Consider the following 27,275-nt stretch of genomic DNA (forward strand, 5'->3'; position numbering starts at 1 on the left):
CAGCTATGTCTCATTTCATTTGTGTTGAAATCCTTATACAATCCAGGGAGTTTGGCTTTAAATTGTGGAAACCTACATCTCAGGAATGCATGGATGAAACACACCATCTGAGCCATGTGACATTTATTAACTCATCTTGATGAAAACATTGACAACAGAACAAAAATGATCATGTTAGCCTTGTTGGACACAGTCCGTTTACTGTTGGAGCTGGTGGAGAGGTCCAGGGATGAGACATTGTCCCTCAAAATAGGCCTTTTGATGCATTTATACTGGGTCCAGTACCTGCAGAACATCCCCGACCATCCCCTTCCAGCAACTTTTTTTATCCCGGAAAACCCACATACAGTAGCAGAAACGTTTGAACAGGTGACAAAAAAATAAGACTGGCACCGTCAACACGCTCAGAGTTAAAGGATCATAGTGGGATGTTTTTCTTTTTTTCCTCAAATCAAATTTAAAGTCAACAGTCAATAGTTTGGGCCCAGTTAATAAGTGGTTCCTATGTCACTGATTTCAGAACAGTTCACCTGATTCACACATAATATCTTACCTCTAGCACTTTCTAGACTATTTTTGAGTTTGGTTACATTTGGCCAAGCTTTGTGATATCCATTTATTCAATTTTCTGATTCATGCTTACAGATACTTAGATATTATATAACAGGTAAAAGCTCCTCTTAATGCCAGTGGGTAAGGATGAGTATTTCTCTGAAGACAGTGAGGATATTTTAAAACCCTGTAAGAGACAAAGTTCCATCTTAGCACGTACTGTATGAGGTATTCCCTTCTAAATACACTACGCACTTCTTCCCTCCATGATGACAATGCATCTACTCATGACACATGACTGTGAGCCATTGTGAAACTTGTATCACTTCAGTTCAAATATTTACCTCACGTCGAACAGCAAAATGTGCGATTGCGTAAAACGAAGCAGTTACATGATGGATAAAGGGTTCATGTATTTTAGAGGCACAGGAAGTGATGACTGATGCTGGTTTCCATTAATGATGGGTGATGACCAGCAGACATGAGGTCATCTGAATTGACCTTTTACCTCCAATACAGTGACACATAACAAACTCCAGAATGATCATGTAACTAAGTATAAACATTTAAGACCTAAATTAGTAAAAAGCTCCTCTCTAATGATTTTGAGACCGATCTACTCGGCGATAAGATCATTAAAAGTGTAACGCTGAGTGAACAAATAATCCTGCAAAATTGACAGACATCCAAATTCAGATAACTAATAGAATTCAAATAAACCGTAAATACAGATATGTGCCTATAAATATATACAAAAAGTATAGACACTTTTTTTTTTATTGGTGTTTTAGTTCAATGTTAGGCCCTCAGTCCTTTGAGCCAGTGCATATCTTCTCAGCATGGCATGTGTGTCCATTTCTGCCAGTCGCAGGTCACTCCAGACCCAGGACGTAGTTGATACCTTGCACAAATCCAATAATAACGGGCTGCCAGGCCACCAAGTACCGAAGCCAGTCTAAAAGTTGTCCATACATTACATGCGGCCTTTCCCAGCTATCAAAATAGGTTAAGGAAAAAACATCAGAAACATTCAGTAAATGGATGACTATCTTTGCCAGTATATAGCTATAATTGTGGTAGAAACCACTTTCAGTTTCAGGGGCTATTTGTTATATTTACCTCAGTTGGTCTCTCTCACCACAAAAAAAGGAACAGGAACTTGACGTACAACCTATAAATGTTTACTGTCCTGTTTAAATAGCCTGCAATGAGCTGCCTGAGAAATTCACCTAACTTTACTGTGAACATTTCCACGCTGTTCCAAGAAACGCGGCCCCTTGTGTGAGGTCGTATGACTGGGTTTGTTGACCGTTATATGTCGTCCGTGAACACTGTTCCCATCCATGTGGTTTTTGTTTTGTTACCTTTTATACATAAACACTGTATTTTTGTATACAACCCTTAGTTAACTCGGAAATGTAACCTTGAGATGAAGAATCTCTCAGGCAACAGCATCAATGAACAGGTCACAGACAATTTAAATAAGGTTTACAGAAAAACTGAGAATATACTACAGCAATGTAACATTGCAAAAATGTGACACATGTCAATGACCATGATAGAGTAGCGACTAATATGAGCCAGTCATGACATGTACATCTGAATGCGATTGCTTCCAAGTTGCATAAAGTTGTTTTGAATTTACCAAGTGCTCTTAATATTCAGGCATTTTTGCAACTGGCTCAAAGCCAAATCAGGTTTGTACAGAAATACACTTTATGCAGTACAGTACAGGCTCTGGGAACAGAGAGCAGGAATAAATCGTGGGAGTGAAGACTGTATCTTCCTCTTTGTTGGCAGATAATGATCCATAGACAAGGCAGAACCGCTATAGATAAAAGACCAAGCTAGTGATTTAAGGGATTTAAGATTTGTAACAATCCTGAATGTTCTCAGACAGACTATAATCAATGCATGTAAGCATTGAGAAGAGCTATGCATGTGTATGGTTTCACCATAATCCAGCACAGTCATAACAGCAATGGCAAAAAGCCTCTGTATGGCTGTAGAATATAAGTAACACTTAATTCTCCAGTGGAAACCTTATTTCAATGCATAGTATACTATTCTATGTGATCTTTGACACAGCAAAGGATACGGGTTGCTGAACATCCTCTTCAGATCCACCTTCTCTTTGCAATACGGGCACATCTGCTTCTTTCCGACGATACACCATCCTCTTATACAGAACTCATGGAAACTGGACGTGTAGTTAAGGTTCGATGTAGCACCAGTTCAAACACTTAATACTCTGGAAATGGCAGCTTTCGTTCAAATACAGAAACCTATAAGGTTTGCACCAATTCAGTCTATCATGTAAGCTGTGATGGCATAATTTCAGCAAATGCAAAAAGACAATATATCAATTTACATGCAAAAAGACAAAATATTACCTAAATGGGTTTACATATCAACAACACTGCACTGATGAGGAACTTCTATTACATGGTTAAACGCGTATTTGCACATTTAAATGTATAACATATAGTTTTTGGGACTGATGCCAATATCCATATTTCAAGGATTAAATACACACACACACACACACACACACACACACACACACACACACACACACACACACACACACACACACACACACACACACACACACACACACACACACACACACACACACACACACACACACACACACACACACACACACACACACACACACACACACACACACACACACACACACACACAGATATATAAATAAACGGAATCAACATATTTGTCGATGTTTGTTGTGTAGTTTACTACAGTTTTTTATGTGCACAGACTTCATTATTTCAAATTTCATTATTTTAAGAGGGAAGTTGAGCTGCTATAAAGAATCAAATGAAATATATCAAATTTGAATTGTGCAAAGAAGCTGTCAACTATATACAGACGTGAAGCCTACATAACTGCAATGTAGTGCAGCTTATTTTTTGAATGTTTGCTGACATACAGCAAACTGTGTATCAATAGTTTGAGCAAGATTATCACGAAGTTGTAAATGTCTAAAATATAAATCTAACAAACCATTACAGTGAAACTAAATAAGGATGCGTGCTATTTACAGCGTACACACACTAGAACATTCTGGAGGGAAATAACGTAAATTCACATGAACAGACATCCCCAATCTAGCATAAAGGTCAGGTCAACTGTCAATTCCTCTTTGGGTTGCTATGTTACTACACACTGTATCTCCAATACAAACTCATGGCTACACCTTTTGCAGAAATGCTTCATCATGCACATGAACTTCTTTTTCACTGATAAAAGCATCAGAATATGAGCGACAGAAGGATACACATGGTTGCAGGATAATCTGTACGTGTTCTCAATAATCCCTTCCTCACTGACATCTACGAGGATGGGCTGACCGCACACGGCACAGATATTGTCAGAGAGGTGCTTGGTCGGCATGCCAGATGCATTGTAATACTGAAATAACAGTCAAAGTTACATTATAGATTACAGTCATTACGTTTAACAAGTGAACACAAATATACAGTGTGCAGTTTGTCCACTTACCCCAACAGTTGAAGCCATGAAGTCTGCACACATCTCTGCAAAATCCCTTCCGAGGACTCCATAGTACAGCCCATAGAATAGCAGTGACACTCCAAAATCCATTGCATCCTCTGGCTTTATCCTGGTGGAAAAAAAGGCACAGCTTCAAATTAATGGCTCTGAATAATGTTGCTGCAGCAGCTTTGGCAAACAAATAGCTGGCGAAGCTAGAAAAGCAAAGATTACATTTCATAGAAAAAAAATAGAATTTGCTTGTAACCCTTCGGTGAGAATGCCAAGCTGAAAGCATTTTCATTCCAAACTTCCCCAAAATACTTAAATAACAAAACAAAACCAAAAAGAAAGGAGAAAAAAAAACAGGAAAAAAGACAGGATTTTACCATGCCTACAGAAGTTTAAAACACATTCTTGCCTTATTATCAGCAAATACGGGAAACGACATTTTAATCATTTCTAGATAGGAAGTGCCAAAGTTAATTCAGGAAGAACAGTTGGAAAGTTTTAATGTACCTTCCTGTTAGCCTGTTCTAAAAACAAAAAAAACCCATACGTTCTTTAGGTGGACCACACAATCCCACAGCATACTAACATAGATAATAGTGATCAAAAGGTTTTGTTTTGAGTTTGTAACCGTGAAAAATGAAGCTTATGTGAAAATTTCAATTTATTTAGTTGAAAACTGTCAATACAGAATTGTGACTTTCAAGTGTAGCAAATGAAGTCTGGGGAGGTGCTCATGTTTTAACCAGTTAGAATTCATCATGGTGGAGCCTCAGGAAACTCATGTAGCCATGTATGTCAGACCTTGATGCAGATTCCTCATCAAATAATTAACTAGCTGCTCGAGAAGAACATGATCTGTACAAACCAACCCCGTGCTCATTCAGAGGATTTAGTGAATGGAGTTGTTTTTTCCATTAAGATTGCAGACATAAGAAGATGAGGTTAATCTTCCCAGATACAGTACATCTGCATTGGGATGTCAGCCAAACATATTTGGCAGAGTACCCAAATGTTTCTTTTTATCTGCAATTCGTTGCCAAAAAGGGAGCCTTCTTTTGTAAGTAAGACAAGGTGAAGACAGCAGGCACAAAAAAGTGTATGCATAATACCTAGCACACGATTACTAAAAGACTTCTAAGATATTCTTGTTTTCAATTCAGTTAAAATTTGCAAGTTACACATTCTTCTTTAGACTGTGAAGCAGATAAGAGCGGTCTCTCTCATCTCTCTCCAACCAACAGGAAAGAAATAAAGGGAGACTTGTTACTTGTAAATTGTATCTTACAGTGACACAGTATTTTTAAACTAAGCCCTCACTGTTTGTAATTTAATTGTTGTATGATCAGATTTTCACTTCAACTAAAACTACCAGGGGCATGTTACAGAAAGCAGACTCTGACTTGTCTAACCTCTAGGGTAGGATTTAGTCCAAAGTGGGTGAATGGAAGAAAGCATTATCAATGAAGCTGTCTGGTTGTCCAGAATCACAGAGACATACAGTGTACAGATCTGATTCTAAGCTGAAGATAAAAAGATGTGTAACAGTTTACCCTGATAACTGATTGAAAACAGACAGAAGCGATAATGTTTGTTACATTTGCAGTCGTTGGTCGCAAATTACTATCCAACAGGAACTTTGATCTTTTTCCAAAATAAACTTCTCCCAGTGAATGTGCTCCAATGTGCTCTGATATGGACTGCAACACTGTCATAGAGCTCTTTCACGAAGGCAGGAGACCAAGACAAACTAACTTTGTTGAGGAAAACCTGCCATTGAGCAGATTAGGGTTACAGAGTTACCAAAGTATCTCACCCCCAGTAAAAGTGATCTCTGTTTTTGCAACTGAAAACCCAGAATTTTTTTCAACTCATGGTCCACAGACCATTCACTAAACCTGCTCTCACTAAACCACACTCCTGTTGTCAGTTCTGGATAATGTGGGCTGGATTTTGTCTAGATTTACACTCTTTATATGGCATTTCAGTACATAAATTAAGAAAAACCAACCACAAAGACAAGTCAAAAAGCAAAGGAAAATTGTGTAGGTGAGCTGTATATGAATGTTATGGGAGCAATGATCAGAAAGCATAAGAGGCAAAACAGCACCATCTAGTGGCAGCCAAGTGCTTTACACATTAGACGTGAAACCAATCGCTGAGATGTTAAGGATCACTATTCTTGTTAATAGCACTGCAAAGTTTGAAGCGTATAATTTCAGTGGCCCTACAGGTAACACCCACAGGTATTCTTGAATAGCTGAAAAAAAAGTTTTATTGACACTGACAATACATACCTGAATATTAAGTTAATACCAAAAAGTGTAAACATGACGACGGTGTAGCCAACTATTCCTGTGGCATAGCTGATCTTGTACAGAAGGAGGAACCACTTATACACCAACCTACAAAAACCAAAAAGATGGGATGCTTACTTCACATTAACGGAATGGACGATCTCTTACTATTCAAGATATGCTGAAGTGTAAACAAGTGTTTTACCTCGGTGTGGTGCAGGCCAGCGGCTTGCGAGTGGCACGGAAGGAAATGTACGCTGTGATGACAGAGAAGATAAACCATGTGGTCAGGAACCTCCACCAGTGAAGTTTGGTAGTAAAGTAGAGAGGAACTACCCACATCTGGAACAGAGTCACCAGCTACAAGACAGCAGAGCATACATGTTAGAAGATGCAGGGATAATAAAGCTACCACCATCAGACATCGTGGAAACACAAAAATATCTGCAACATGTTTGCGTATTTTAGATCATTTGGGAGCATAATGAAAATACTAGATTTTCTCTTTATTAAACTCACCTGTTCAAGACAATTTATTCTCTCCAATTGCCTTTTTCTTATTGTATGTTTTTTATCTTTATGTATGTTTTTTTAATCTGTTCTGTTGTATTTGTTTTTCTTGTAAAGCGACCTTAGGTGTCAAGAAAGGCGCTTACAAATAAAATGTTTTAATTTTTTCTGAGGAAATAAGTTATAAGTATAATAAGCTATATGGCTATAATCATGTGCTGCCACATGAACAGAAAACACAAAGTACAACTGCATGTATCCTGCCAATAAATCTTTTCTCCCCTTTCTTCCCCATCACCAAAAACACACACCCCAACCCCATTTGAATCATATCTTAACGTGATGGTGTTTCCAAACTTTGCACACAGAGTGTGTGTGTGTGTGGTTTTTTTTTGTGGGTTCTTACATTGTATGACTTTGGATGCCTCTGTTTCCATTGCACAAGGACTAACTGGGCGACGACCAGGGTGACGATGAGGATCAGCACCATCTCCGCGTGCATGGCCTCGTGACCTTTATGTTTGGCATGCATTCTTGCATGCTCCACCCTGTAGAAAAAGAAGTTCATGCTCAACTAATAGTATGAGCCAAGAGTCGCATGGTTGGCTGATTTATACCTAAGCAAAATAGGTGTGTCTGTACAGCTGCATTATAACAGTAATACCTCCCAATGCTAGACTGAGAACACTTTAAATTATGTCAACTAAAATATCCCCAAAATATCGAAATTTTTCTACAATGAAAATCACACTAGAATGATTAACAACTCCTGCATGATACATTTAAAGTGTGGCAAAGACACTAACCTCCACTTCTCTTCTGGTGAAAGCTTGGACACATCGAACTAAAAAAAAGAAAAAGAAAAGTAATGATTATGACATATTACCAAATCAACAGCTAAACAAAATAATGACAATACCACAACTCCAAAGACGGGATACTTCTGTAGCGTGGCTAAACTAAGTTCTCGATACAAATCTCATTTGAACACAGAAACAAAAATATAATTTCCTTTTGGATGCAGATTCTAGGATAATCTGCACTAAGGTATAAACTATGCTGGAGTTTTAAACGGCTATTATGCAAGTCAGCCATAGCTAATTACCAAAAACAATATTATCCGTCCAATCTGCAGCATTAAGCATCACCTTTTACACAGTTGGCTTTAAATGCTCAGATCTTACTTGCATAGCAATTACTTCACAGCTAAACAAACTATTTTAAATATTAAATATTTAAGTTTGGTTGTGCAGCAAGATAAATATCAGGCGTGGCAACACTAGGTGGAACACAACGCCACTCACAAATACCTATATCTGACTAGAATGATACTACTGAAAGGTTGGTCCAGCAAATTTACCTTGACTGAAATTAAAATCTGACAGCAAGAACTTATGCAATATTTTCTTGTCATCAGAGCCTCTAATCTGCTGAATGAAAGCGGACAATGACTACACCAACAACTATCCAGCTATGAGTTCACAACCAGTTATTACTAAAGAAATGGGTGTTAGTTTGTCTTATGGGTTGTTGTATTTATTTAAATACCACTAAGATTCAACTCTTGTCTTTAAATGTGATTAATAAATAAAATTACAATTTACACAAAAAGATGCAGGAAGAAACAGGCCATTAGGGTGCCTTAAGTCCCCTTCTTACAAATTTCTATTCAAACTATCTAATGTGTATATTGACGGTTTAATATTCTACCTCTGCTGTAGGGCTCAACAATTAATTGATCGCAATTTGAAACAATGCAATTAGCAAATCAAAAAAAAGGCTGAAATAAAGGATGTACATTTAGTATTTAATTACACTTAACATGGCTATAATGTGTAATAATATGACTGTAATAGCTTGTACACCTGTTCTTAATTAACCATGTGGTGTCCTCAGTTTGACACCAGCTATGTCAGGTTGGACCAGAAGATTGAAATCCCACAGGAGATGGGATGGTGTTTTTTTCTGACAAACCATTAGCAATAGGAGACCTTTGACCCGATCAGCCACATCAGCTGTTTTTGTAGAATGAATAAATCAAGTTGTCTGATATTTTCTCTAAGCAGCAGCGAACATACAGAAGCGGAAACGTTTTTTTTTTATTATTATTACCATTTTATAAAAATATAACAAATCTGAGTTACTTTGAACAGATTAAAGCAGCTAACGGTAGCTAGCTTAGCATTGCTAAATGACTCTCAGGGCGTTTTCGCTTGCACTGCTGTTTTGACGACAGACGTGCAGTTGCACCGACCGGACAGAGTATTTTATGTGGAAACCGCTTCTTGGTAACAGACGGCTAAGTTAACCCGCAGCTAGCTGCTTGCGGCATGCTAAACCGGAGAGTAGCAGCTAAGATAGCTGCTAGCACTACACTATGAACCCCGGCCAACTCCGTCTGTTTTGCCTGCCTCACGACCTCCGTGAAGCCCGTTACTCTCACCTGGTTCGGTTCATCGTGATGCTCCAGCCCATGGTCGTGCTCTACACCGTCAACCTCCACCTCAAACACCCCGGCCATCTTCGGAGTGCTGCTTTACCGTTCCGGGTCCATTAGCATTAGCATCCAACCTGAGCAGGTCACATCCGGCTGCGTGTGGCTTTTCTTCTTCAAAATAAAGCTCAGAAATAATGTAGGTCAAATTATATATGCACTTATGACCTTTTGTATTCGTTGTAGAGCTGTGAAGATTAATCTGTTATTTGCCAACCATCAAATTATGAGGTAGTTATTTTGATGACTGGTTTGAGCAATTAAAAATAATCAAAGCTTTGAGTGCAGCTTATTGCATATTGTGTAATAAACCTACATGTTGATCAAATGTTACTGATTCTGCTCATTTTCTTCCTCAAGGTTAGAATAATTTTGATTACTTCTGTAAATATAGTATTCAGACAAGTTCTCTACCATATATAATCAAGACTTTATGGAATACTACATGGGTCATTTAACATAAAAATGTACCAAATGTAGAAAAAGTTACCACATAAGCCCTCCAGAAACTGCAGATTTTTGTTGTACAATAATTTCAACATATTTGATAAATATAATACTATAAATACTGTAAATATTTTCAGAGGTACAGGCCCTCAGAGTACAAAGAAATAGGTTGATTATTGACTGTTTAATTCATGTTGCTTTTCCAGCATTTTTGAGCCCTCATAAATTTATACATAAAGGAGGTAGCCACGTGAAATTTTCACTTATTGATGCTTAGAGGTTGCCATAAAAAATTGCGTTGAGCAAAGATTTTGATTTTATATTTTGAGTCCTAATGTGGATGTAAAATATTCATGGATCTATGTAATATACAAAAGTAATTGTACCAAAATTAATTCTTGTTGTCAATCAGCTGATTTTGATGGGTCAAGTGGGAGGGACTGATTCATCTTTCATGGAGACCTACATACATATATCACTGTCATTGAATTTATTATGCAAAGTTTACTTCTTGAAGTATATGAATACCAAAGAGTGTGCATGTAATTATCTAAAGCTTTATGACTGGTATAGTAATCGTGTAAGGAAGGAAATGTATAAAAGTCTGCGAGTCATAACTTGTCTTTAACTTAAAGTGACATTCTTGTGTAGTCGTTGGAGGGTAGTTATCGTTTATAAAACAGCTCAGATTAAGCATTCCTGCTGCTGCAATAATAATTACATGTTGCCCTTGTTTAGAAACATCCCGCCAGATTTCGCCCGGAAAAGGAGGCTGTAAAAGGACTGTATGGTGATTCTGATTGGTTGAGAAGGTTGCTGCAGTCTTCTCTGATTGGCTGACAGGGTGACACATGGCGCGTAACCAACTTGCGTCTTCTCTGATTGGCTGCTGCGCGGACACGGTGCAGTGTAACCGGCTTGTGGTTTATTGGCGCTCTCAATTTGAGATTCAACTGTGATGTTCGATTGTTCTTACAGTGTGAGAAGCTCCTAAATCTGCTTTAAAACACAGTAACCTTATTTATTTTGAGTCTGAGAAGAAAACACCTGCTGTAGGAGGAAATCAGCCGCTTCACTGCCAACATGCACGTCATTAAGCGAGGTGTTGTAGCTAAACTTACTTTGTTGTCTGTCTTTTGTGGTCAGTTGCTGCCAGATAAAGCGAATTTATTGTGGTTTTACACTTCTGTAAAACTCATAAAATGTGCTTAGCTTGTGCTAAAGGTTCATACGGTAAAGAAGCATCGTGTTTTTAAGTCTCAGTCAGGTTTAGTCATATTAAAGTGCGTTTTTACGTCTTTGTGTGGTGTACTTCCGTCGAGACACCGAACAAAGACTTGTGTTATGAAAGCACAAATGCTAGCAGTTACTAAGTTTCTCATTTTTCCGGTGTGTTGAATTGTTTCGTCCTTATTTTTAACACAATTTGACGCTGATGATACGATTATTTGTCAAATAAGATCGACTCAGTGGAGACATTAAATGGATAATTGTGCTTTTGCTCTCCAGCTGACTTGTCGGCGTTTTTTTTTTTTTTTTTTTTTTTAAATTTTAAAATAAATGCATTGCAAACGTCCCTCTGCAAGGAATGTGTAAAAGGAGGGTTATTTTCGACTTGTTTTGGTGTGTGTTGTGTTGGCGCCAAGCAGCCAGGTGTCCTCCCTTTTGCTGGCACAGTGACTGGTTGGACAGGTGTTCATCTCTCAGTTAATTGATCAGTCGAGGGAATTCAATTAATAGATAATACACTGGTATTTATGGTGTATTTAATGCCGCAGTTGCATTAAAGCAACTATGCTGAGAGTTTGTTTAATCACATACGCACTAGGACTAACAATACTGTGTTTTTCAGATGGACGCCAGGAGGGAGTTACTTTTGATAAAATCACATCTCGCATCCAGAAGCTCTGCTATGGGCTCAATGCTGACTTTGTGGACCCTGTAAGTTCAAACCAGATTAAAAAAAAGAAAACACATCCTCAAGTATTTCATTGACTTAAATCCAGTGGTTATCCGTCTATCAACTCTGTGTTTCTGCAGGCCCAGATCACGATGAAGGTGATCCAGGGTCTGTACAGTGGAGTCACCACTGTGGAGCTGGACACTCTGGCAGCAGAGACAGCGGCCACCCTCACCACTAAACATCCTGACTATGCAATCCTGGCTGCACGGATCGCTGTTTCCAACCTGCACAAAGAGACCAAGAAAGTGTTCAGTGGTGAGTACCAGTGTTAAATGACCATAAAAAATAATATTCTGCTGCAATGTGAGATGTGTGATTTTGTTTGTGTTAAATATATCTCTAAATTGGACGTTGCATTGAAACAAAAATACCGCAGTTGCACCATAAGCATCATATGACCTGTGGTGCAACATTTTTGGTAAATGATAATGCTGCACATAGTGGTAGCATTGCTTTGCACCAGTAGCAAGCCTCCCAGATCTTCATGTTTCTCATCTTGTATTTTTTTCAGGATTATGACCAAACCGATAACCTCAGATAGTCAATATTTCCTGCAGGAAATCGATTGTTCTTTTTCCCCGAAAGATTCTGATTTACTCATTTAGATTGTTATATATTTTATGGTGTTGGGGGATATGAACTTTGCTCCAGGCAAATTGGCACTGACTGATTTTCATTTATTTTTTCTTGCACAGATGTGATGGAGGACTTATACAACTATGTCAACCCTTTAAATAAACGTCACTCTCCTATGATCTCCAAGGAGACGCTAGACATTGTCCTTGAAAACAAGGCTGTAAGTCCCCTTTGATTAGTTTGTGTTCAAATTTGATGTGACTGTAATTATATTTAGTATTGTTCAACATAATGTTCGTCTTCTTTGCAGCGCCTCAACTCAGCCATCATTTACGACAGAGACTTCTCTTACAACTTCTTTGGCTTTAAGGTAATTTTTCATTTCAGTTTGCCTTCTTGCCTTGTACAGATGCTGGTATTGTCCATCTAATTTGTTCTTTTGCTCTAATAGACTCTGGAGCGGTCGTACTTGCTGAAGATTAATGGCAAAGGTACGAGGTGGTTTCTCTTTAACTTCCTGAGAAGGATGTTTATGGGCACATACAATCCTTAGTTATTTGTATATTCTTAATTGTTTGTTGTCTTTTTCTATATAGTTGCTGAGAGACCTCAGCACATGCTGATGAGAGTGGCAGTCGGGATTCATAAAGGAGACATCGATGCAGCCATTGATACCTACAACTTGCTGTCAGAGAAGTGGTTCACCCATGCCTCCCCTACGCTCTTCAACGCCGGCACCAACAGGCCGCAGTTGTCCAGGTAGAAAATACAAAAATGAGTTCCGAACAAAACTTACCAAATCTTTGATGCCGTCTATTAAAGTTGACTTCTTTTACCTAATCTAATTTGTTTGGACTTCTGCAGTTGTTTCTTGCTAGCCATGAAGGACGACAGCATCGAAGGTATTTACGACACACTGAAGCAGTGTGCCCTCATCTCCAAATCAGCTGGAGGTATTGGATTGGCAGTTAGCTGTATCAGAGGAACAGGCAGCTATATTGCTGGGGTGAGCAAAATGTACATTGCGTAGAGTAGAGTCAAGCAGAAACAGAAGAGCTGTTATGTACACCAAGCATGTTTCAAACATTACATATGTAATCTGTGTTTTTCAGACTAATGGCACTTCCAATGGGTTGGTTCCTATGCTGCGAGTGTACAACAACACAGCACGTTATGTTGACCAGGGTGGCAACAAGGTATGGATGAGATTTATCTTACCTTATCAGTTTACGGTGCATGAAATGATGCTTAGCATTGCTGTAAGTTTAATCACTTTGCTCTCTGTGTTTAATTTTTTAGAGACCAGGGGCCTTCGCTGTGTACCTGGAGCCATGGCATTTGGATGTGTTTGAGTTTCTGGAGTTGAAGAAGAACACAGGAAAAGAAGAGCAGAGAGCCAGAGACCTGTTCTTTGCCATGTGGATCCCAGATCTCTTTATGAAACGCGTGGAAAGTAATCAGGTGAATATTGGACAAAATCCCATGTAGGCTGGTTATCTTTATGTTTTCTTTTAGCTGTGATGCTTTAGCACCCATTGTAAATACTTAATAGGGACAAGTCTTCTAGTTCCTCTGTTGTCCTTGCAGGACTGGTCTCTGATGTGTCCCGGTGAATGTCCCGGGTTAGAGGAGTGTTGGGGAGAGGAGTTCGAGAAGCTGTACACTCGGTAAGAGAAGCACAGCAAACTCTATTCCTAACAAAAGGCTCATTTCTCAGTGCTAACGTGTCCCCTTGATATCCTATTGGTCCTTAGATATGAGAAGGAGGGCAGAGCGAGACGTGTAGTGAAGGCTCAGCAGCTGTGGTACGCCATCATCGAATCACAGACAGAAACCGGGACACCGTACATGCTGTACAAGGACGCCTGCAACAGGAAGAGCAACCAGCAAAATCTGGGCACCATCAAATCCAGCAACCTGTGCACAGAGATCGTCGAATACACCAGCAAAGATGAGGCGAGTGACAGAAGATATTATATTAGTACCGACAGATTTAGCTCTAATTAGCTGCCAGTTGCATTAGTTAATCAGTGATTGTTTACAGTCTGATTTGTTCTTTCTTTAACTCAGGTTGCAGTGTGTAATCTGGCATCTATTGCCCTCAACATGTACGTGACACCAGAAAAGACCTTTGACTTCAAAAAACTTGCGTCTGTCACTAAAGTCATTGTCAAGAATCTGAACAAGATTATTGACATAAACTACTACCCAGTGCCAGAGGTAAGGCTTCTTATCTTGTGTTACTTGTCTATCAACCATGCAGGTCTCATGAGCATTCTGTTAACAGATAGCACCTCCCTCCTGCCTTACAGGCTGAAAATTCTAACAAGCGTCACAGGCCAATTGGAATCGGTGTGCAGGGTCTGGCTGATGCCTTTATCCTTATGCGTTATCCATTTGAAAGCCCAGAGGCCCAGTTACTCAACATTCAGATCTTTGAGACCATCTACTACGCCGCTCTGGAGGCCAGTTGTGAGCTGGCAGCTGAGGTCGGCCCTTATGAAACCTACGCTGGCTCTCCTGTCAGCAAGGGAGTGAGTAGTTTTCACAGCGCCTCAAATCCATCCTGTGATACATGTAAGCAGTTTGAGATCAGACACTAACCAGGACATTGTGTTTTTCAGATCCTCCAGTATGACATGTGGGAGAAAACCCCAACAGATCTCTGGGACTGGAAAGCACTGAAGGAGAAAATTGCCAAGTAAGTCTTCCTGGGTGTCTTTTTGTTCTTGTCATTTTATGTCTCTCATTTACTGTAGCCTGGAGATTAGTTCATCCCTTATTCAGCTCCTCCTTTGTGTGTCTTCAGGCATGGTGTGAGGAACAGTCTGCTTTTGGCCCCCATGCCCACAGCTTCTACTGCTCAGATCCTGGGCAACAATGAGTCCATTGAGGCTTACACCAGCAACATCTACACGCGCAGAGTGCTCTCAGGAGAGTTTCAGGTCAGCACTGAGTACATTTGTTTTGTTGCACGTCCAAATGCGTGTGTTCATGGAAGCAAAGTTAGCTATGTGTTTTTCTGCCTGTCCTGTAGATTGTGAATCCTCACCTGCTGAAAGACCTCACAGAAAGAGGACTGTGGAACGAAGAAATGAAGAACCAGCTGATTGCTCAGAACGGCTCCATCCAGGTTGGAGGCTGCACTTAAACCCTTAACTGATTCAGTATCATTTCACTGTACTGTTCCTATAATCTAAGCTTACATTAAATATATCTGACTTCTCAGGATATTGAAGAGATCCCTGATGATCTGAAGCAGTTGTATAAAACAGTCTGGGAAATCTCCCAGAAGACAGTTCTCAAGATGGCAGCAGATCGCGGAGCCTACATTGACCAGAGCCAGTCTCTAAATATCCATATTGCTGAGCCAAACTATGGCAAACTGACCAGCATGCACTTCTATGGTTGGAAGTTGGTAAGTAAGGACTGAGGGGAAGCACAAAGTGACAAATATGCTGCACCAGAGTATCGGAAAACAACAACTTCACGCCTGTTTGTCTTGTCTGCAGGGCCTGAAAACTGGCATGTACTACCTGCGAACGAAGCCTGCTGCCAACCCCATTCAGTTCACCCTGAACAAGGAGAAGTTAAAGGAGGCCCAGTCAGCCAAGAGCACAGAGGAGGAGACCAAAGAGCGCAACACTGCAGCTATGGTCTGCTCCCTAGCAAACAGAGATGAATGCCTAATGTGTGGCTCGTAAGTGAAGTGCGAGACACTCAGACAATCCTCCTTAACCACCAGCTTCCACATTCAAAATGTGTTTTTAATGCTTTTTATTTGTATATGATATTGTCACGGGTGTTTTACTTATGCCGCTGTCGTCAAGTCACACATCTTTGCAGTTATTTAATATTTTCATCATGAAGTGTACATTTTTGTTGCATGTCTTGTATAGAATTAAAAAGGGTCAATGAATTATTTGCTCTTAGTTTTATCAGTGCAGTTTTTTAACATGTGGGTCGCATTAATGAATTTCATTTTGGTCTGTATTTTAGATGTATGAAAAATAAACTAATGTAAATGTTTTTACATCAAGTCTCATTATTTTGTTGATTATTGTGTAAGAAAATGTCAATCTTGAAATATATGTTGGTACCTGAGCATATACAGAATCATCTTTAATGGCCAACTACGTACACAACATCCAAGGAATTTGGTTTCGACTGTTGTCACCCTAGCAATAAGGAAAGAGAATAATTATTTTATAAAAAACTATAGAAAGAAGAACAGGAAAAAAGTAGTCATAAATATAACACAATGTACAGTTGTGGTCATGAGTTTACATACCCTGGCAGAATTTATGATTTCTTGGTCATTTTTTCAGACAATATGAATGATAACACAAAAACTTTTCTTTCACGCATGGTAAGTGGTTGGGTGAAGCCATTTATTATCAAACAACTGTATTTACTCTTTTTAAATCATATTGACAAGAGAAACTACTCAAATGATCCTGATCAAAAGTTTACATACCCCAGTTCTTAATACCGTGTATTCCCCCCTTTAACATCAATGACAGCTTGAAGTCTTTTGTGGTAGTTGTAGATGAGGGTCTTTATTTTGTCAGATGGTAAAGCTGCCCATTCTTCTTGGCAAAAAGCCTCCAGCTCCTGTAAATTCTTGGGCTGTCTTGCATGAACTGCACATTTGAGATCTCCCCAGAGTGGCTCAATGATATTGAGGTCAGGAGACTGAGATGGTCACTCCAGAACCTTTACTTTATTCTGTTGTAGCCACTGACAGGTAGACTTGGCCTTGTGCTTTGGATCGTTGTCATGTTGGAACGTCCAAGTATGTCCCATGTGCAGCTTCCAGGCTGATGAGTGCAAGTTTTCCTCCAGTATTTTCTGATAACATGCTGCATTCATCTTGTTTCCTGTGCCTCTGTAGCTCACACATCCCCAAAACATCAGTGATCCACCTCCATGTTTCACAGTAGGGATTGTGTACTTCTCATTATAGGCCTTGTTTACTCCTCTCCAAATGTAGCGTTTATGGTTGTGGCCAAAAAGTTCAATTTTGGTCTCATCACTCCAAATGACTTTGTTCCAGAAGTTTTGAGGCTTGTCTCTGTGCTGTTTGGCATATTGTAAGCGGGATGCTTAGTGGCATTTGCGTAGTAACGGCTTTCTTCTGGCGACTCGACCATGGAGCCCATTTCTGTTCAAGTGCCTCCTTATTGTGCATCTTGAAATGGCCACACCAGTTTTTTTCAGAGACTCCTGTATTTCAGCTGAAGTTATTTGTGGGTTTTTCTTTGCATCCCGAGCAATTTTTCTGGCAGCTGTGGCTGAAATTTTTGTTGGTCTACCTGACCGTGGTTTGGTTTCAACAGAACCCCTCAGTTTTCACTTCTTAATTAATGTTTGAACACTGCTGATAGGCATTTTCAGATCCTTGCATATCTTTTTATATCCCTTTCCTGTTTTAGTTCAACATACAACATACAGTTCAATTACCTTTTCCTGCAGATCCTTTGACAATTCTTTTGCTTTCCCCATGATTTAGAAGCCAGAAACATCAGTGCAGCACTGGATGAAAGATGAAGGGCCTGTCAAGAGCCCAGAAACTCACTGACCTTTTATACACACACACTGATTACAAGCAAATAGATCACAGGTGAGGATGGTTACCTTTAGTAGCCATTCAAACCCGTTTGTGTCAACTTGTGTGCCTGTTATCAGGCCAAACCTCCAGGGTATGTAAACTTTTGATCAGGACCATTTGGGTACTTTCTATTGTCATTATAATTTAGAAAGAATAAACACAGTTGTTTGATAATAAAAAACTATAGCACAACACTAACTATGAGTGAAAGAAAGGCTTTTGTGTTATCAATCATATTCTCTGAAAAATGGCCAAGAAATCATAAATTCTTCCAGGGTATGTAAACTTATGAGCACAACTGTATACAGATATTTATGAAGCTAGAAAGGAATATATAAACAGTAGCGCAAAATGATAATTGCATTCCTAGGGAGCGCAGTGCTGAGGCTGCCATCTGCGTCACCATCTTGTGTATATGCTTAATGGTATATGTATTTAGACCTGCACTTATTATGGCAAAAGAAGCATTTTTACATTAATATGAAATATTCTCTACAACTAGAGAAACCTAACTAAATAAGAATAGGTGAGAAGTCACCTTGTTGCTTTTTAATAATTCTTGTTAGTTAGGAAATGAGCCACAGATGTTTTTTCCATCATTTGGGATGTTTGAACAGCTGTTTAGAAAGGATGGTTGATTGGCAGCTGATACGACACTGATAAGAAAAGAATTCAGTTTGCGTGTGCAAAATGTTGGCATATTTTTTAACTAAATTTAAAGCTGACAGGGCTGGACTTCAAGCACCACAAAAGCGTGAGTCAAACAAACACTGCAAAAAAACAACAACAAAAAAAAAACTACATGCCAAGGTGTTTTTCCAGCAGAAGAACCTGGATGTAGGGTGTCATGGGACAGGTGACGCTGCAGGTGATGAATTAATGAACTGATGTGTTTATGCATGACACCTCAAGGGAGCAGTATGTGTGAAACAAGCTGAGACTTGCACTGTCACACGGTAGCAACATGTACAGTATTGTAGTCCAGCCACCTGCTGAACAGAAACATTAAAGGCAACACTAAATCATCGCCTCCAGTCAACTCAGAATCATCTACGCTATGATCAAGACACGTAGAAAGACGGAGACAAATTAGATTTCAAATGATTTAATTGCTTTACAAAGTAACTCTATCGTGCAAAACACTTAAATGTTACATAACAAGTAACCAGAGCGTCTTTGCTTTGAGCAAAGACACAATCTAATCAGGTGACGAATGAACCACGCTACATTTTGCAGTTATAAGTGGTGACTAATTTAAGTGGGTATAAGGCATCTTAATGCTGGACATGCGTTATGCTTGTGCTAGATTGAATAGTCAAACTCACGTTTGTTGATGTTAAATCCATTGGTTTTTTAAACGTGATGAGATGCATGAAAGACAGCATGATTTTAAAAAATCTGAAAGGACTTCAATGACTTGTCTATATTTGACTTGATCAGAGAACTGGGAAAAACAAGTGTAAAATTTACCAAAGGTTTATTGCTTAAAGAAGGAAGAAGCAGATTTTTCTCCTTCATAGTTTCTCACTATTTCACTATTTATTATTTGTATGACCATGCAGTAAATATGAAGCCTCAGCCAGCAGGTAGGCGGCTTATCTCATCATAACTCTAGAAATAGGGAACAGGTTACTTACAGCCTATAAACAACCTCTATGCTCATTTGTTAACACTTTGGTGTCACAACGGTAATTTGGAGAGGTTATGTCCTACATATATTTCCCACAATGCAGAACTTTAGCTGTTAGGGCTTTTGTTTTAAACTGTGATCAAAGCAAAAAATAGTGTTGAGACTCTGTAATTTTCTTTTTAACTTCAAAATAGGATGTTATGACAAATATTTAACAATCTCCAAATTATTATAACCAAATGCTGGGAAGCATACATGCACTTAGACAGTAGAAAATATCCTGTATGCAGACTGACATCACGTTCACTGGCCATTCATTAATTTTTTGTGTCATAAATTTAACAGAAACAGAAAGCCCAAACCACACATGTTCAACTGTCAACAGGGGTTTTTTTCTGGCCCTGATTGAGCCTTTGGGGGAAGCATGATAACTGTGTTACCTTATCTGACAGAAATATATCCATTTTCCTGTTACATTTGATAATCTGATAAACAATAATTACGTTATGTAAATGAATGCTGATGATTTCCTTTTGGCGCTGGTTAAAATCTGTTTGGTGAGTGTCAACAGTTTCTCTGTACAGGGAAAACCTTCGTCAATGATTAATAATGCAGTCATAACTCACACCCTTTTATCAGATACTGGATAAGGTGACCAAAGGGCCAAACTCTGAAAATGTCAGCATTTCCTTTCAAAGGGAAATCACTAACGTCTCACTAGCGCGCTATCAATGGATCCTTCCCCTTCTTGGGAACCGAAGCCTGTGTCCTGGGAGCTGCTGCTTCCGGTTGGTGAGGGGATATTTTTCTTGCTTCCAAGTTTTTCGTTGCTCTCCTTAACACCAGATTTCTCTGCAATATTATCAAACTTTCTACCCTTCATCCACCTTGCCTCTGCTTCTTTCTCTTGCAGCTCCATCCCTTTGAACTTGTTCAGTATTTTCTTTGTATCTGTCTTTTCATAGCTGACGTTGCTATTTTCAGAGTGTTCAGGAATCACCTCTGTGAGTTTTTCAGTCACTTTCACTGCTGTGTTTATCTCTGCTTCCCTTCTTTCCCCTGCCTCATTCTGTGCGCCCTCAGCTTTCACCTTTTCTTCTACATTATTACACCTTGTCCATTCGGTCACCTCCTCTTTCACTTCATTGTCACTATTTTCCTCTTCTGTCTGCTCGTTTTTCACAACTTCCCTCTTATCCTCCAGCTCTCCTTTAGCTCTGCCTTCTTCCATTCTCACCACATCACAGTCCGTTATCTGCTTTGATCCCTCAGCTTCACATTCATCCAGCTGATTCTGTTGTGTGTCTGAGTCCTGCTGAGTATCAGAGTCCACCTTTTCTTTATCCGCCTCTTCCTCTCCTTGGTGCACTGTCACTTTAAGTGATGTGTTTTTCTCATCCTGTCTGCTGTTAAAACCTCTGAAATTGTTCTTGGCACCAATGATGTATTTGCCCAGTATAGAGGAGCCGTCTTTGGTCAGTGCATTACTTGCAGTGTGTCCATCACCCGTCAGAAGCTGCTGCATCACTTTCATATCACTGTGCAACCTGCTGACTGCTTTGTTCAGCTCAGTGATCCGATTTCCAATATCTAAGGGAAGAAAATACTCTAATTACACTACAGCATCTAGGTATTTTATTAGTTAATAATGTTATGCAGTTTCTACACACTAGAAGACTGAATCTAAAACTTTTTGGCTCAAATGCCACAGTTACTGCAGGAACCTGTCACAACTTTACACTACTGCAAATGATCCTATTGGATTTGTTTTACCAGTTTGTTTAACTTGTTTTGTCAAAGAAGAAAATCATCTTATTTATTATATTGAGTCTTAACAGCTGTGAAAATCAAAGTTGTTTTATTCTTTTATCAAGACAATGCTTCTTTCTAGTTACACTGACACTGTAAAGCTGCATTTTCAAAGTAAGTGGGTTTGCTGTGAATCCTTAAAGCATCCATTATTAAAGCTCCTCTACAGTCATTGATTAATCTCCTAAAAAAAACCTCTTCTTTGTGTATCAGAGTTAGATATGTAGACTTTATTTTTGCTACCATGAAATGAATCTCTTTGAGTGGCTTGAGTGACAGATGTAACTTTACACTGTTCCTTCATCTAGAATGTGAAGACCAATGAAGTCCCTACCTCTTTCTTGACTTACCTATGAGCTGCAGCTTGAGCACACCGGCTCACCTTCAACTCTAACCAAACACTTTAAAACAATTCTGCGCTACAATGAAAAGCTTTAATATTGGAATAACGCAGAAATACATGATCGAGCTAGAATCCAACGCTGAAGAAGAATACTGATACCTCCAGCCTGCAAGTTAGCAGGATTGTCTCTTTTAGTTTGCTACATATGAAACCACAGAAGTCTGAATCTGTGTTTTTCAGACTGTCATCAGTACACTGCAGCTACCTGATGGAAATGCTCAGTCATAATGATGACTGCTTATTTTGGTCGTGATATGTCTTGTAGTGCATAAAAAAATGTCATATGGGCATGTTAAGACAGAAAATTTAGCTGGATTTACCTTTAAATTTTCACCAAAGGGGGTCTTTTAAAATACTATTTACAAATTTCAATTTAATTTATATAACTTACAGAATTTATTCACATTACTTGAACACTTTGAGGTTCCACATTGTACAGACTGAGTAAAAATATTTCTCTAAACCACTCAAAAGCATAATATTTTTTATAATTTACATCGTGTTGACTTTCTGATAGCCATTTATAGAGACAGAGAGGTAAATAAATATGGTTAAATGCATGGGTACCTTTTCTCTTGGTCTCCTCAAACTCCCTGCGAGCCGACTCAATGTAGCGCTGCACCAGTGCCCTGATCACCTGCTGCCGGTAAGGTATCTGACTGTCTTCAGATCCCTTACTGTTGCCCTTTTTATATAATACAGATCAAATAAAACTCGTTTTCCATCATATACAGCTGAGCATAGAGTATGAATGGCAAAGAATATGTAGCCTGAAACAACCTTTTACAAAAGTGACGTTAACTGAAGCAACACTTACCATCGAGGTTATGGGGGGATAATTTTGCTCAGAAGAACAAGAACAGCAGCAGACTCGTCTGAAGATACCCCTGAAACAGAATTTGACACAAATGAATTAAAGCAGGAATAATGTTTTTGCCGATTGAAAGAGTTTCATAGTTCTGGAGCTCACCTCAAGATGTAAAAGACGGCTTTGGGTGAGGGGATGATGTTGAAAGGTACAGGCATGGTGAGGCCCTCTCTGAAGTAACTGAGGTACAGCTTTGACCTGGCGAATTTCCACTCAACATCTGCATCATCCTGAAATAAAACTCAGATGTCAGTGAGCATCGCTGAGGTTTCTCCTTGTATTGCAGACGCTCCACAGAAGTATCACTTTTACCTCAATTTTCTGAAAGGAGTTGGTGATCATAGCAATAAGCATGTTGAGGAGGACTATGACGATGACAAGAGTGAAGATGCCGTACAGAATCCTTCCTACGAACTCTGCCAATACAAACTGTGGCATGTCCACGTAGTCCTGGTTGGCCACGCCAAACATGGTCCAGAATAAGAAGTGGAACGTCTCGTTAAACCTGCAGCAGTGTGGTGGAGAGTGTTATCATGATGAGACACTTTCTCTTCAGGCATTCCTGGAACGCCCCAGTGACAACCTCTTTTTGTCCTCATGAATTTGTATGTACCTCCAAAGAATTGGGTTTGCAAGACCTGTGGCTTTTCTTGGGCTTATGGTTAAAAAAAAAAGCTTCCAGTGAAAATCTTTTTTTTCATTGTTTACTGTGGTGTTTTTTTTATATGCTAGAAGACAAATCATCAGGGAAATAAGCAGTCAACACAATGACTAAGCATTTCTACACTGAAGCAGCAGAGTGATGATGACAGTCTCAGAAACACAGATTCAAACTTGTGGCGTTTCACACAAACAAACCTAAGAAGCCAATCCTGTCAGCTTGCAGGGTGGGACTTTCTGTATTATTATTCTTTATGTATGGCTAAATTACTCTAATATTACACCTTGTCATTGTGTAGCGTAGAGTAGTTTTACAGTGTCTGAGCAGAGTCATTGGTGAGCTGGTGTGCTGAGCTGCAGCAGGTGGTAGAGGGCTGAATGTAGACAAAGCAGTTCTGCACATTCTAGAGAAAGCAACAATTTAGAGGTACATCTAAGGCATTTTAAGGCAGAACGGGGTTATTATGACATGGAGAAAAAACTCAGAAATGTGTCATGGAGACGTGTTTCTAGGTGTTTAATCGAGACTGGAGAGAAACTAACTGTTCCAAATCAGCTGGAGGAAAAGCTTCAACCTGCTATTACTTCAGCAGACAACCACTGACTGAGCTCTAACAGCAGCAGCTTTTAGAAACTGGAGTTCTTACCTGCCAAGATGCGGAGAGATGACATAAGGAACGTAGACATTGTTGATGCCGCAAAGGAAGGCTGTTCCAATGATCATCAGTATGAACATAAATCTAAAAAAGAAAGAAAAAAATTGTCATTCATCTGTCTTTTTAATTCCTTTCCAAGTAGTGATCAATACATAAATATCCAGATACCTCATCATGTCATCAATCATCTTCCCTATGGAGATCTGCAGCGTTCCCAGAGACTCGTGGGCTGGCAGGATGTAGGCCAGCCGTGTGAAACTCAGCATGCTGGTCACTGCAAACAACACCTCCGCGATCAGCTGAGGGTCCTCCTGATGCCAGTCGTCTCGCACTGAGGGACAGTGTCACATAACCAGTTAGAACTTTTGAGACCCCTCACTACGATTTTGGATGCTCTGGTATCATTTTCTCACCAGTCTGGGTGAAGTAGACGCACTCCTCTGTGCCATTATGATCATGGCAGAGGAAGTAGCCTTTGAGCATGATGAGCACACGTAACGCAAAGGACGCCAGGTACATGCTGAGCACCATCATGTCCAAGCAGTTCCACCAGTCCAGGAAGTAACTCCGCAGCCCCTCGATCCACACTTCCTTACACTCATACCAGAAGAATCCTACGAGAATCAGCACAATATGGCCTTGGTTCACGCCCTTCTCAGGCTGGAGTTGTTTATGTGTGCTATTTAAGAGAGTTAAAACACAAAGAGTGAACCTACCGACCACCCACACCATGTGGAAGGAGCTGTGCAGGATGTTCTGTTGCCGGGAAGCGAATTTGTCTCGATACATCTCCATGGTGATCGATTCTCCAAGTAGAGTGATGAGAAACCACAGATATGATGCTGAGTGGAGGAGAAACTTGATCACAGGAATCTTCAGGATCCTTCCAGCCTGTCAAGAACAAACCACGCATGACCTTCGTGATCGTCCTAATCAAATGTCTTACGAAAGTCTGAGAAACGTCTAGATTTCTTTATAACATTGCCCTACAGCCTCTCAGACAGTAATAACTCCACATTTCATGCGACCTTTGACTTTGGTGCAATCCAATAGACGAGGCAAAGAAGGGGCATGGTGAGGAAGATTCCCACAGAGACAAACAGCTTCCAGGCCGTCCGGCTGCCTCTCCAGCCCGCCAGGTTCCCACACCAGATAGATGACAGAACCTGCTGGCAGATTGGATGCGCCACAAACTACACAGAAACGGGCAGAGAAAGAGAAAAATTACTATGTCTTCTCTTAATTGTCTCAGTTTGACAGCAGATTTTATATCCAGCTACCTGCTTCTGGTTGTAGTTGACAGCAAGCCGCAGACGTGACAGGTTGGGTATTCCCTCCTCGAAGGCCTGATCATTTAAGGCATCCTGACTCTCGTCTCCACAGCTGTTCAGTATAGTGGTCACCTCACTCTGGTTGCGACACATGCCCAACAATTCGACGGCAAACTCCTGACAGAGCTCTTCCAGGCTCAGGTACTGAGGCTGCAGGAGAGAGGAACCAAAGTTGAGTCATGAAGCAACAGACACCTAATATGAACAGTAAGCGGATACGTATGAAACTCCTCAGACCTTGAACTCGGGCTCTTTCTGCGACAGCTTGCGGAGCTCTCTGCTGAGACTGAAAGCGCTGAGCATGGCGTCATCAGAGGTGATGGACAGGTAGGCACGACTGGCAATGCCACGATAGGTGTTGATGCGAGACAAGGAGAACTTCAGTAGGTCGTACTGTCGGCCGTTTCGACACTCCAGACAGGCACAGGATATCTTATGTGGCCATGGGATGACGTGGCCTTTCTGGGAGAGCATGGTCACTATGTCATACAGGTCCTTCTGGCAGGCCAAGGTCAGAGGGGTCACACCTGGGGCAAACTGTGAGTTGTCAATAGAGTGGTCAAAGATGGCCTGAGAGAAGGATCGGACGTCCATCTTGTTGCCTTTCTCCTGGTCCAGGCGGTCCAGCAGACGCTTCACCACAATGGGCTGGTTGGTGTCCACGGCGACGAGGAGGGCCTCGTGAATCTGCCGGAAGTCAAACTTGACCCCCTGCAGGAGGGCGTCCATGGCGTCCTCGCTGCCCAGACGGATGGAGAGGTTGAGGGCCTCCCTCCACTGCCGATCCTCAGATTCATCCAGCTGGCGGATGATGCCGTCACCCGTCTTCAGCAGACCACACAGCAGCTCTATTTTCCCGTCCTGAATGGCACTGATGAGCTCCGGAGGGAACTGCATCTTCTTGTTCATAATCTCGCGCCATTGTTCTGGCTGAAGGACAAGAAGAACCAGCAGATTTCCATTCACACACTTTTATGAAACTGATGCTAGAGATCTGAAAAAAATGTAGTTTGATTCCATAACAAGAGTAAACAATGGATGTTTATTCTTATTATGGAAAGACTTTATGGGATGTGCAAAAAATAGAAAGCACTACAAATAAATGCACAACAGAAGACATTTTATGACATAAAAAAACACAGTTCATTAATAAATAAATGCTCACCGTGAGGTTTTCCATTCTTGGTGATGAAGCAATAAACTCCTGAGCAGTAATTTTTAAAAAATCACATTTTCCAAAGGAATGAAGCAGATTATTGTCAGCTTTCTTTGAGCTTCAGATATGAATGGGACGATACCAGTGCATCAGCTCAAATCAGAGAACTAAGCACTTTGGTGTCCTGCGATCATGTGCTACCGGCTGACTACACAGATACATCAGCATTCACAAACTCAACAACAGACTTCAATGTCCCAAGCGGCGAGGCCAATTAAAATGTAACCAGTGAAAAGTGTTTTTTATTAATGGTCTCTTCATTGGAAACAGTGCCACGGTACAATTATGGTCGCAGCTGTCATCGTTTTCCCCTGAGGATGCTGGAAGGAGTTCACAGCAGTGGGAAAAACAAGGAGCTGCAAGTAAAAGATTTATTAATTATTTCCACCACTCTCTTCTCGTGTAGTTCTTTTTCTCAATCAGTTCTCCAGTTACTAAAATCACACATTTTTACTTTTTTACTGAAATGTCTGTGAGGCTTCCTTTCATGTTGGTTTGAACATTTCAATCTCTTATTCTCAGCTGAATTTATTCATTTTTATCTCTGGCTTTGAACAGCTTCTCTATGTTTACTGGCTCTTCATCAGAGCAGAATGTGTCAGATGTCATTAACTTCACTGTGTGTGTGCTGATGGGTTTGATTTAAATCCCCATTCACACCATATCATTCATATCGAATACAGAAAGTGCCATCAGCAATTTCCAAGGGGCTGTAAAATAAAAA

General features: G+C 40.1%; 3 protein-coding genes across 3 annotated transcripts; 1 reads left to right on the forward strand and 2 right to left on the reverse strand.

Moving 5' to 3' along the window:
* Window positions 1-108: 108 nt before the first annotated feature.
* Window positions 109-9,467, reverse strand: rnf121 (ring finger protein 121). The gene is made up of 9 exons (XM_023284020.3): window positions 9,331-9,467; window positions 7,694-7,731; window positions 7,294-7,435; window positions 6,583-6,737; window positions 6,378-6,485; window positions 4,081-4,201; window positions 3,857-3,990; window positions 2,651-2,752; window positions 109-1,545 (listed from the first exon to the last, which is right to left on the reverse strand). Exons 1-9 carry the CDS (start codon window positions 9,406-9,408, stop codon window positions 1,425-1,427), a joined length of 999 nt encoding a protein of 332 aa, XP_023139788.1. The 5' UTR covers window positions 9,409-9,467; the 3' UTR covers window positions 109-1,424.
* Window positions 9,468-10,760: 1,293 nt separating this feature from the next.
* On the forward strand, window positions 10,761-16,400 carry LOC111577631 (ribonucleoside-diphosphate reductase large subunit-like). The gene is made up of 19 exons (XM_023283984.3): window positions 10,761-10,930; window positions 11,681-11,769; window positions 11,869-12,046; window positions 12,487-12,587; window positions 12,678-12,737; window positions 12,819-12,858; window positions 12,964-13,126; window positions 13,232-13,373; window positions 13,480-13,563; window positions 13,667-13,828; window positions 13,955-14,034; window positions 14,122-14,323; window positions 14,438-14,587; window positions 14,680-14,901; window positions 14,992-15,068; window positions 15,177-15,312; window positions 15,405-15,500; window positions 15,597-15,785; window positions 15,880-16,400. The coding sequence occupies exons 1-19, from the start codon at window positions 10,912-10,914 to the stop codon at window positions 16,069-16,071; spliced, it is 2,382 nt and encodes a 793-aa protein (XP_023139752.1). The 5' UTR covers window positions 10,761-10,911; the 3' UTR covers window positions 16,072-16,400.
* A 2,667-nt stretch (window positions 16,401-19,067) lies between these two features.
* LOC111577647 (short transient receptor potential channel 2-like) lies at window positions 19,068-26,690 on the reverse strand. Its single transcript, XM_023284017.3, has 13 exons — window positions 26,501-26,690; window positions 25,573-26,265; window positions 25,285-25,485; window positions 25,033-25,197; window positions 24,721-24,895; window positions 24,418-24,618; window positions 24,173-24,335; window positions 23,996-24,088; window positions 23,001-23,193; window positions 22,791-22,918; window positions 22,638-22,707; window positions 22,388-22,505; window positions 19,068-21,198 (listed from the first exon to the last, which is right to left on the reverse strand). Exons 1-13 carry the CDS (start codon window positions 26,513-26,515, stop codon window positions 20,315-20,317), a joined length of 3,099 nt encoding a protein of 1,032 aa, XP_023139785.2. The 5' UTR covers window positions 26,516-26,690; the 3' UTR covers window positions 19,068-20,314.
* Between the last annotated feature and the right edge of the window lie 585 nt (window positions 26,691-27,275).

The sequence above is a fragment of the Amphiprion ocellaris genome, chromosome 14 (assembly GCF_022539595.1).
Source record: "Amphiprion ocellaris isolate individual 3 ecotype Okinawa chromosome 14, ASM2253959v1, whole genome shotgun sequence".
Taxonomy (NCBI): domain Eukaryota; kingdom Metazoa; phylum Chordata; class Actinopteri; family Pomacentridae; genus Amphiprion; species Amphiprion ocellaris.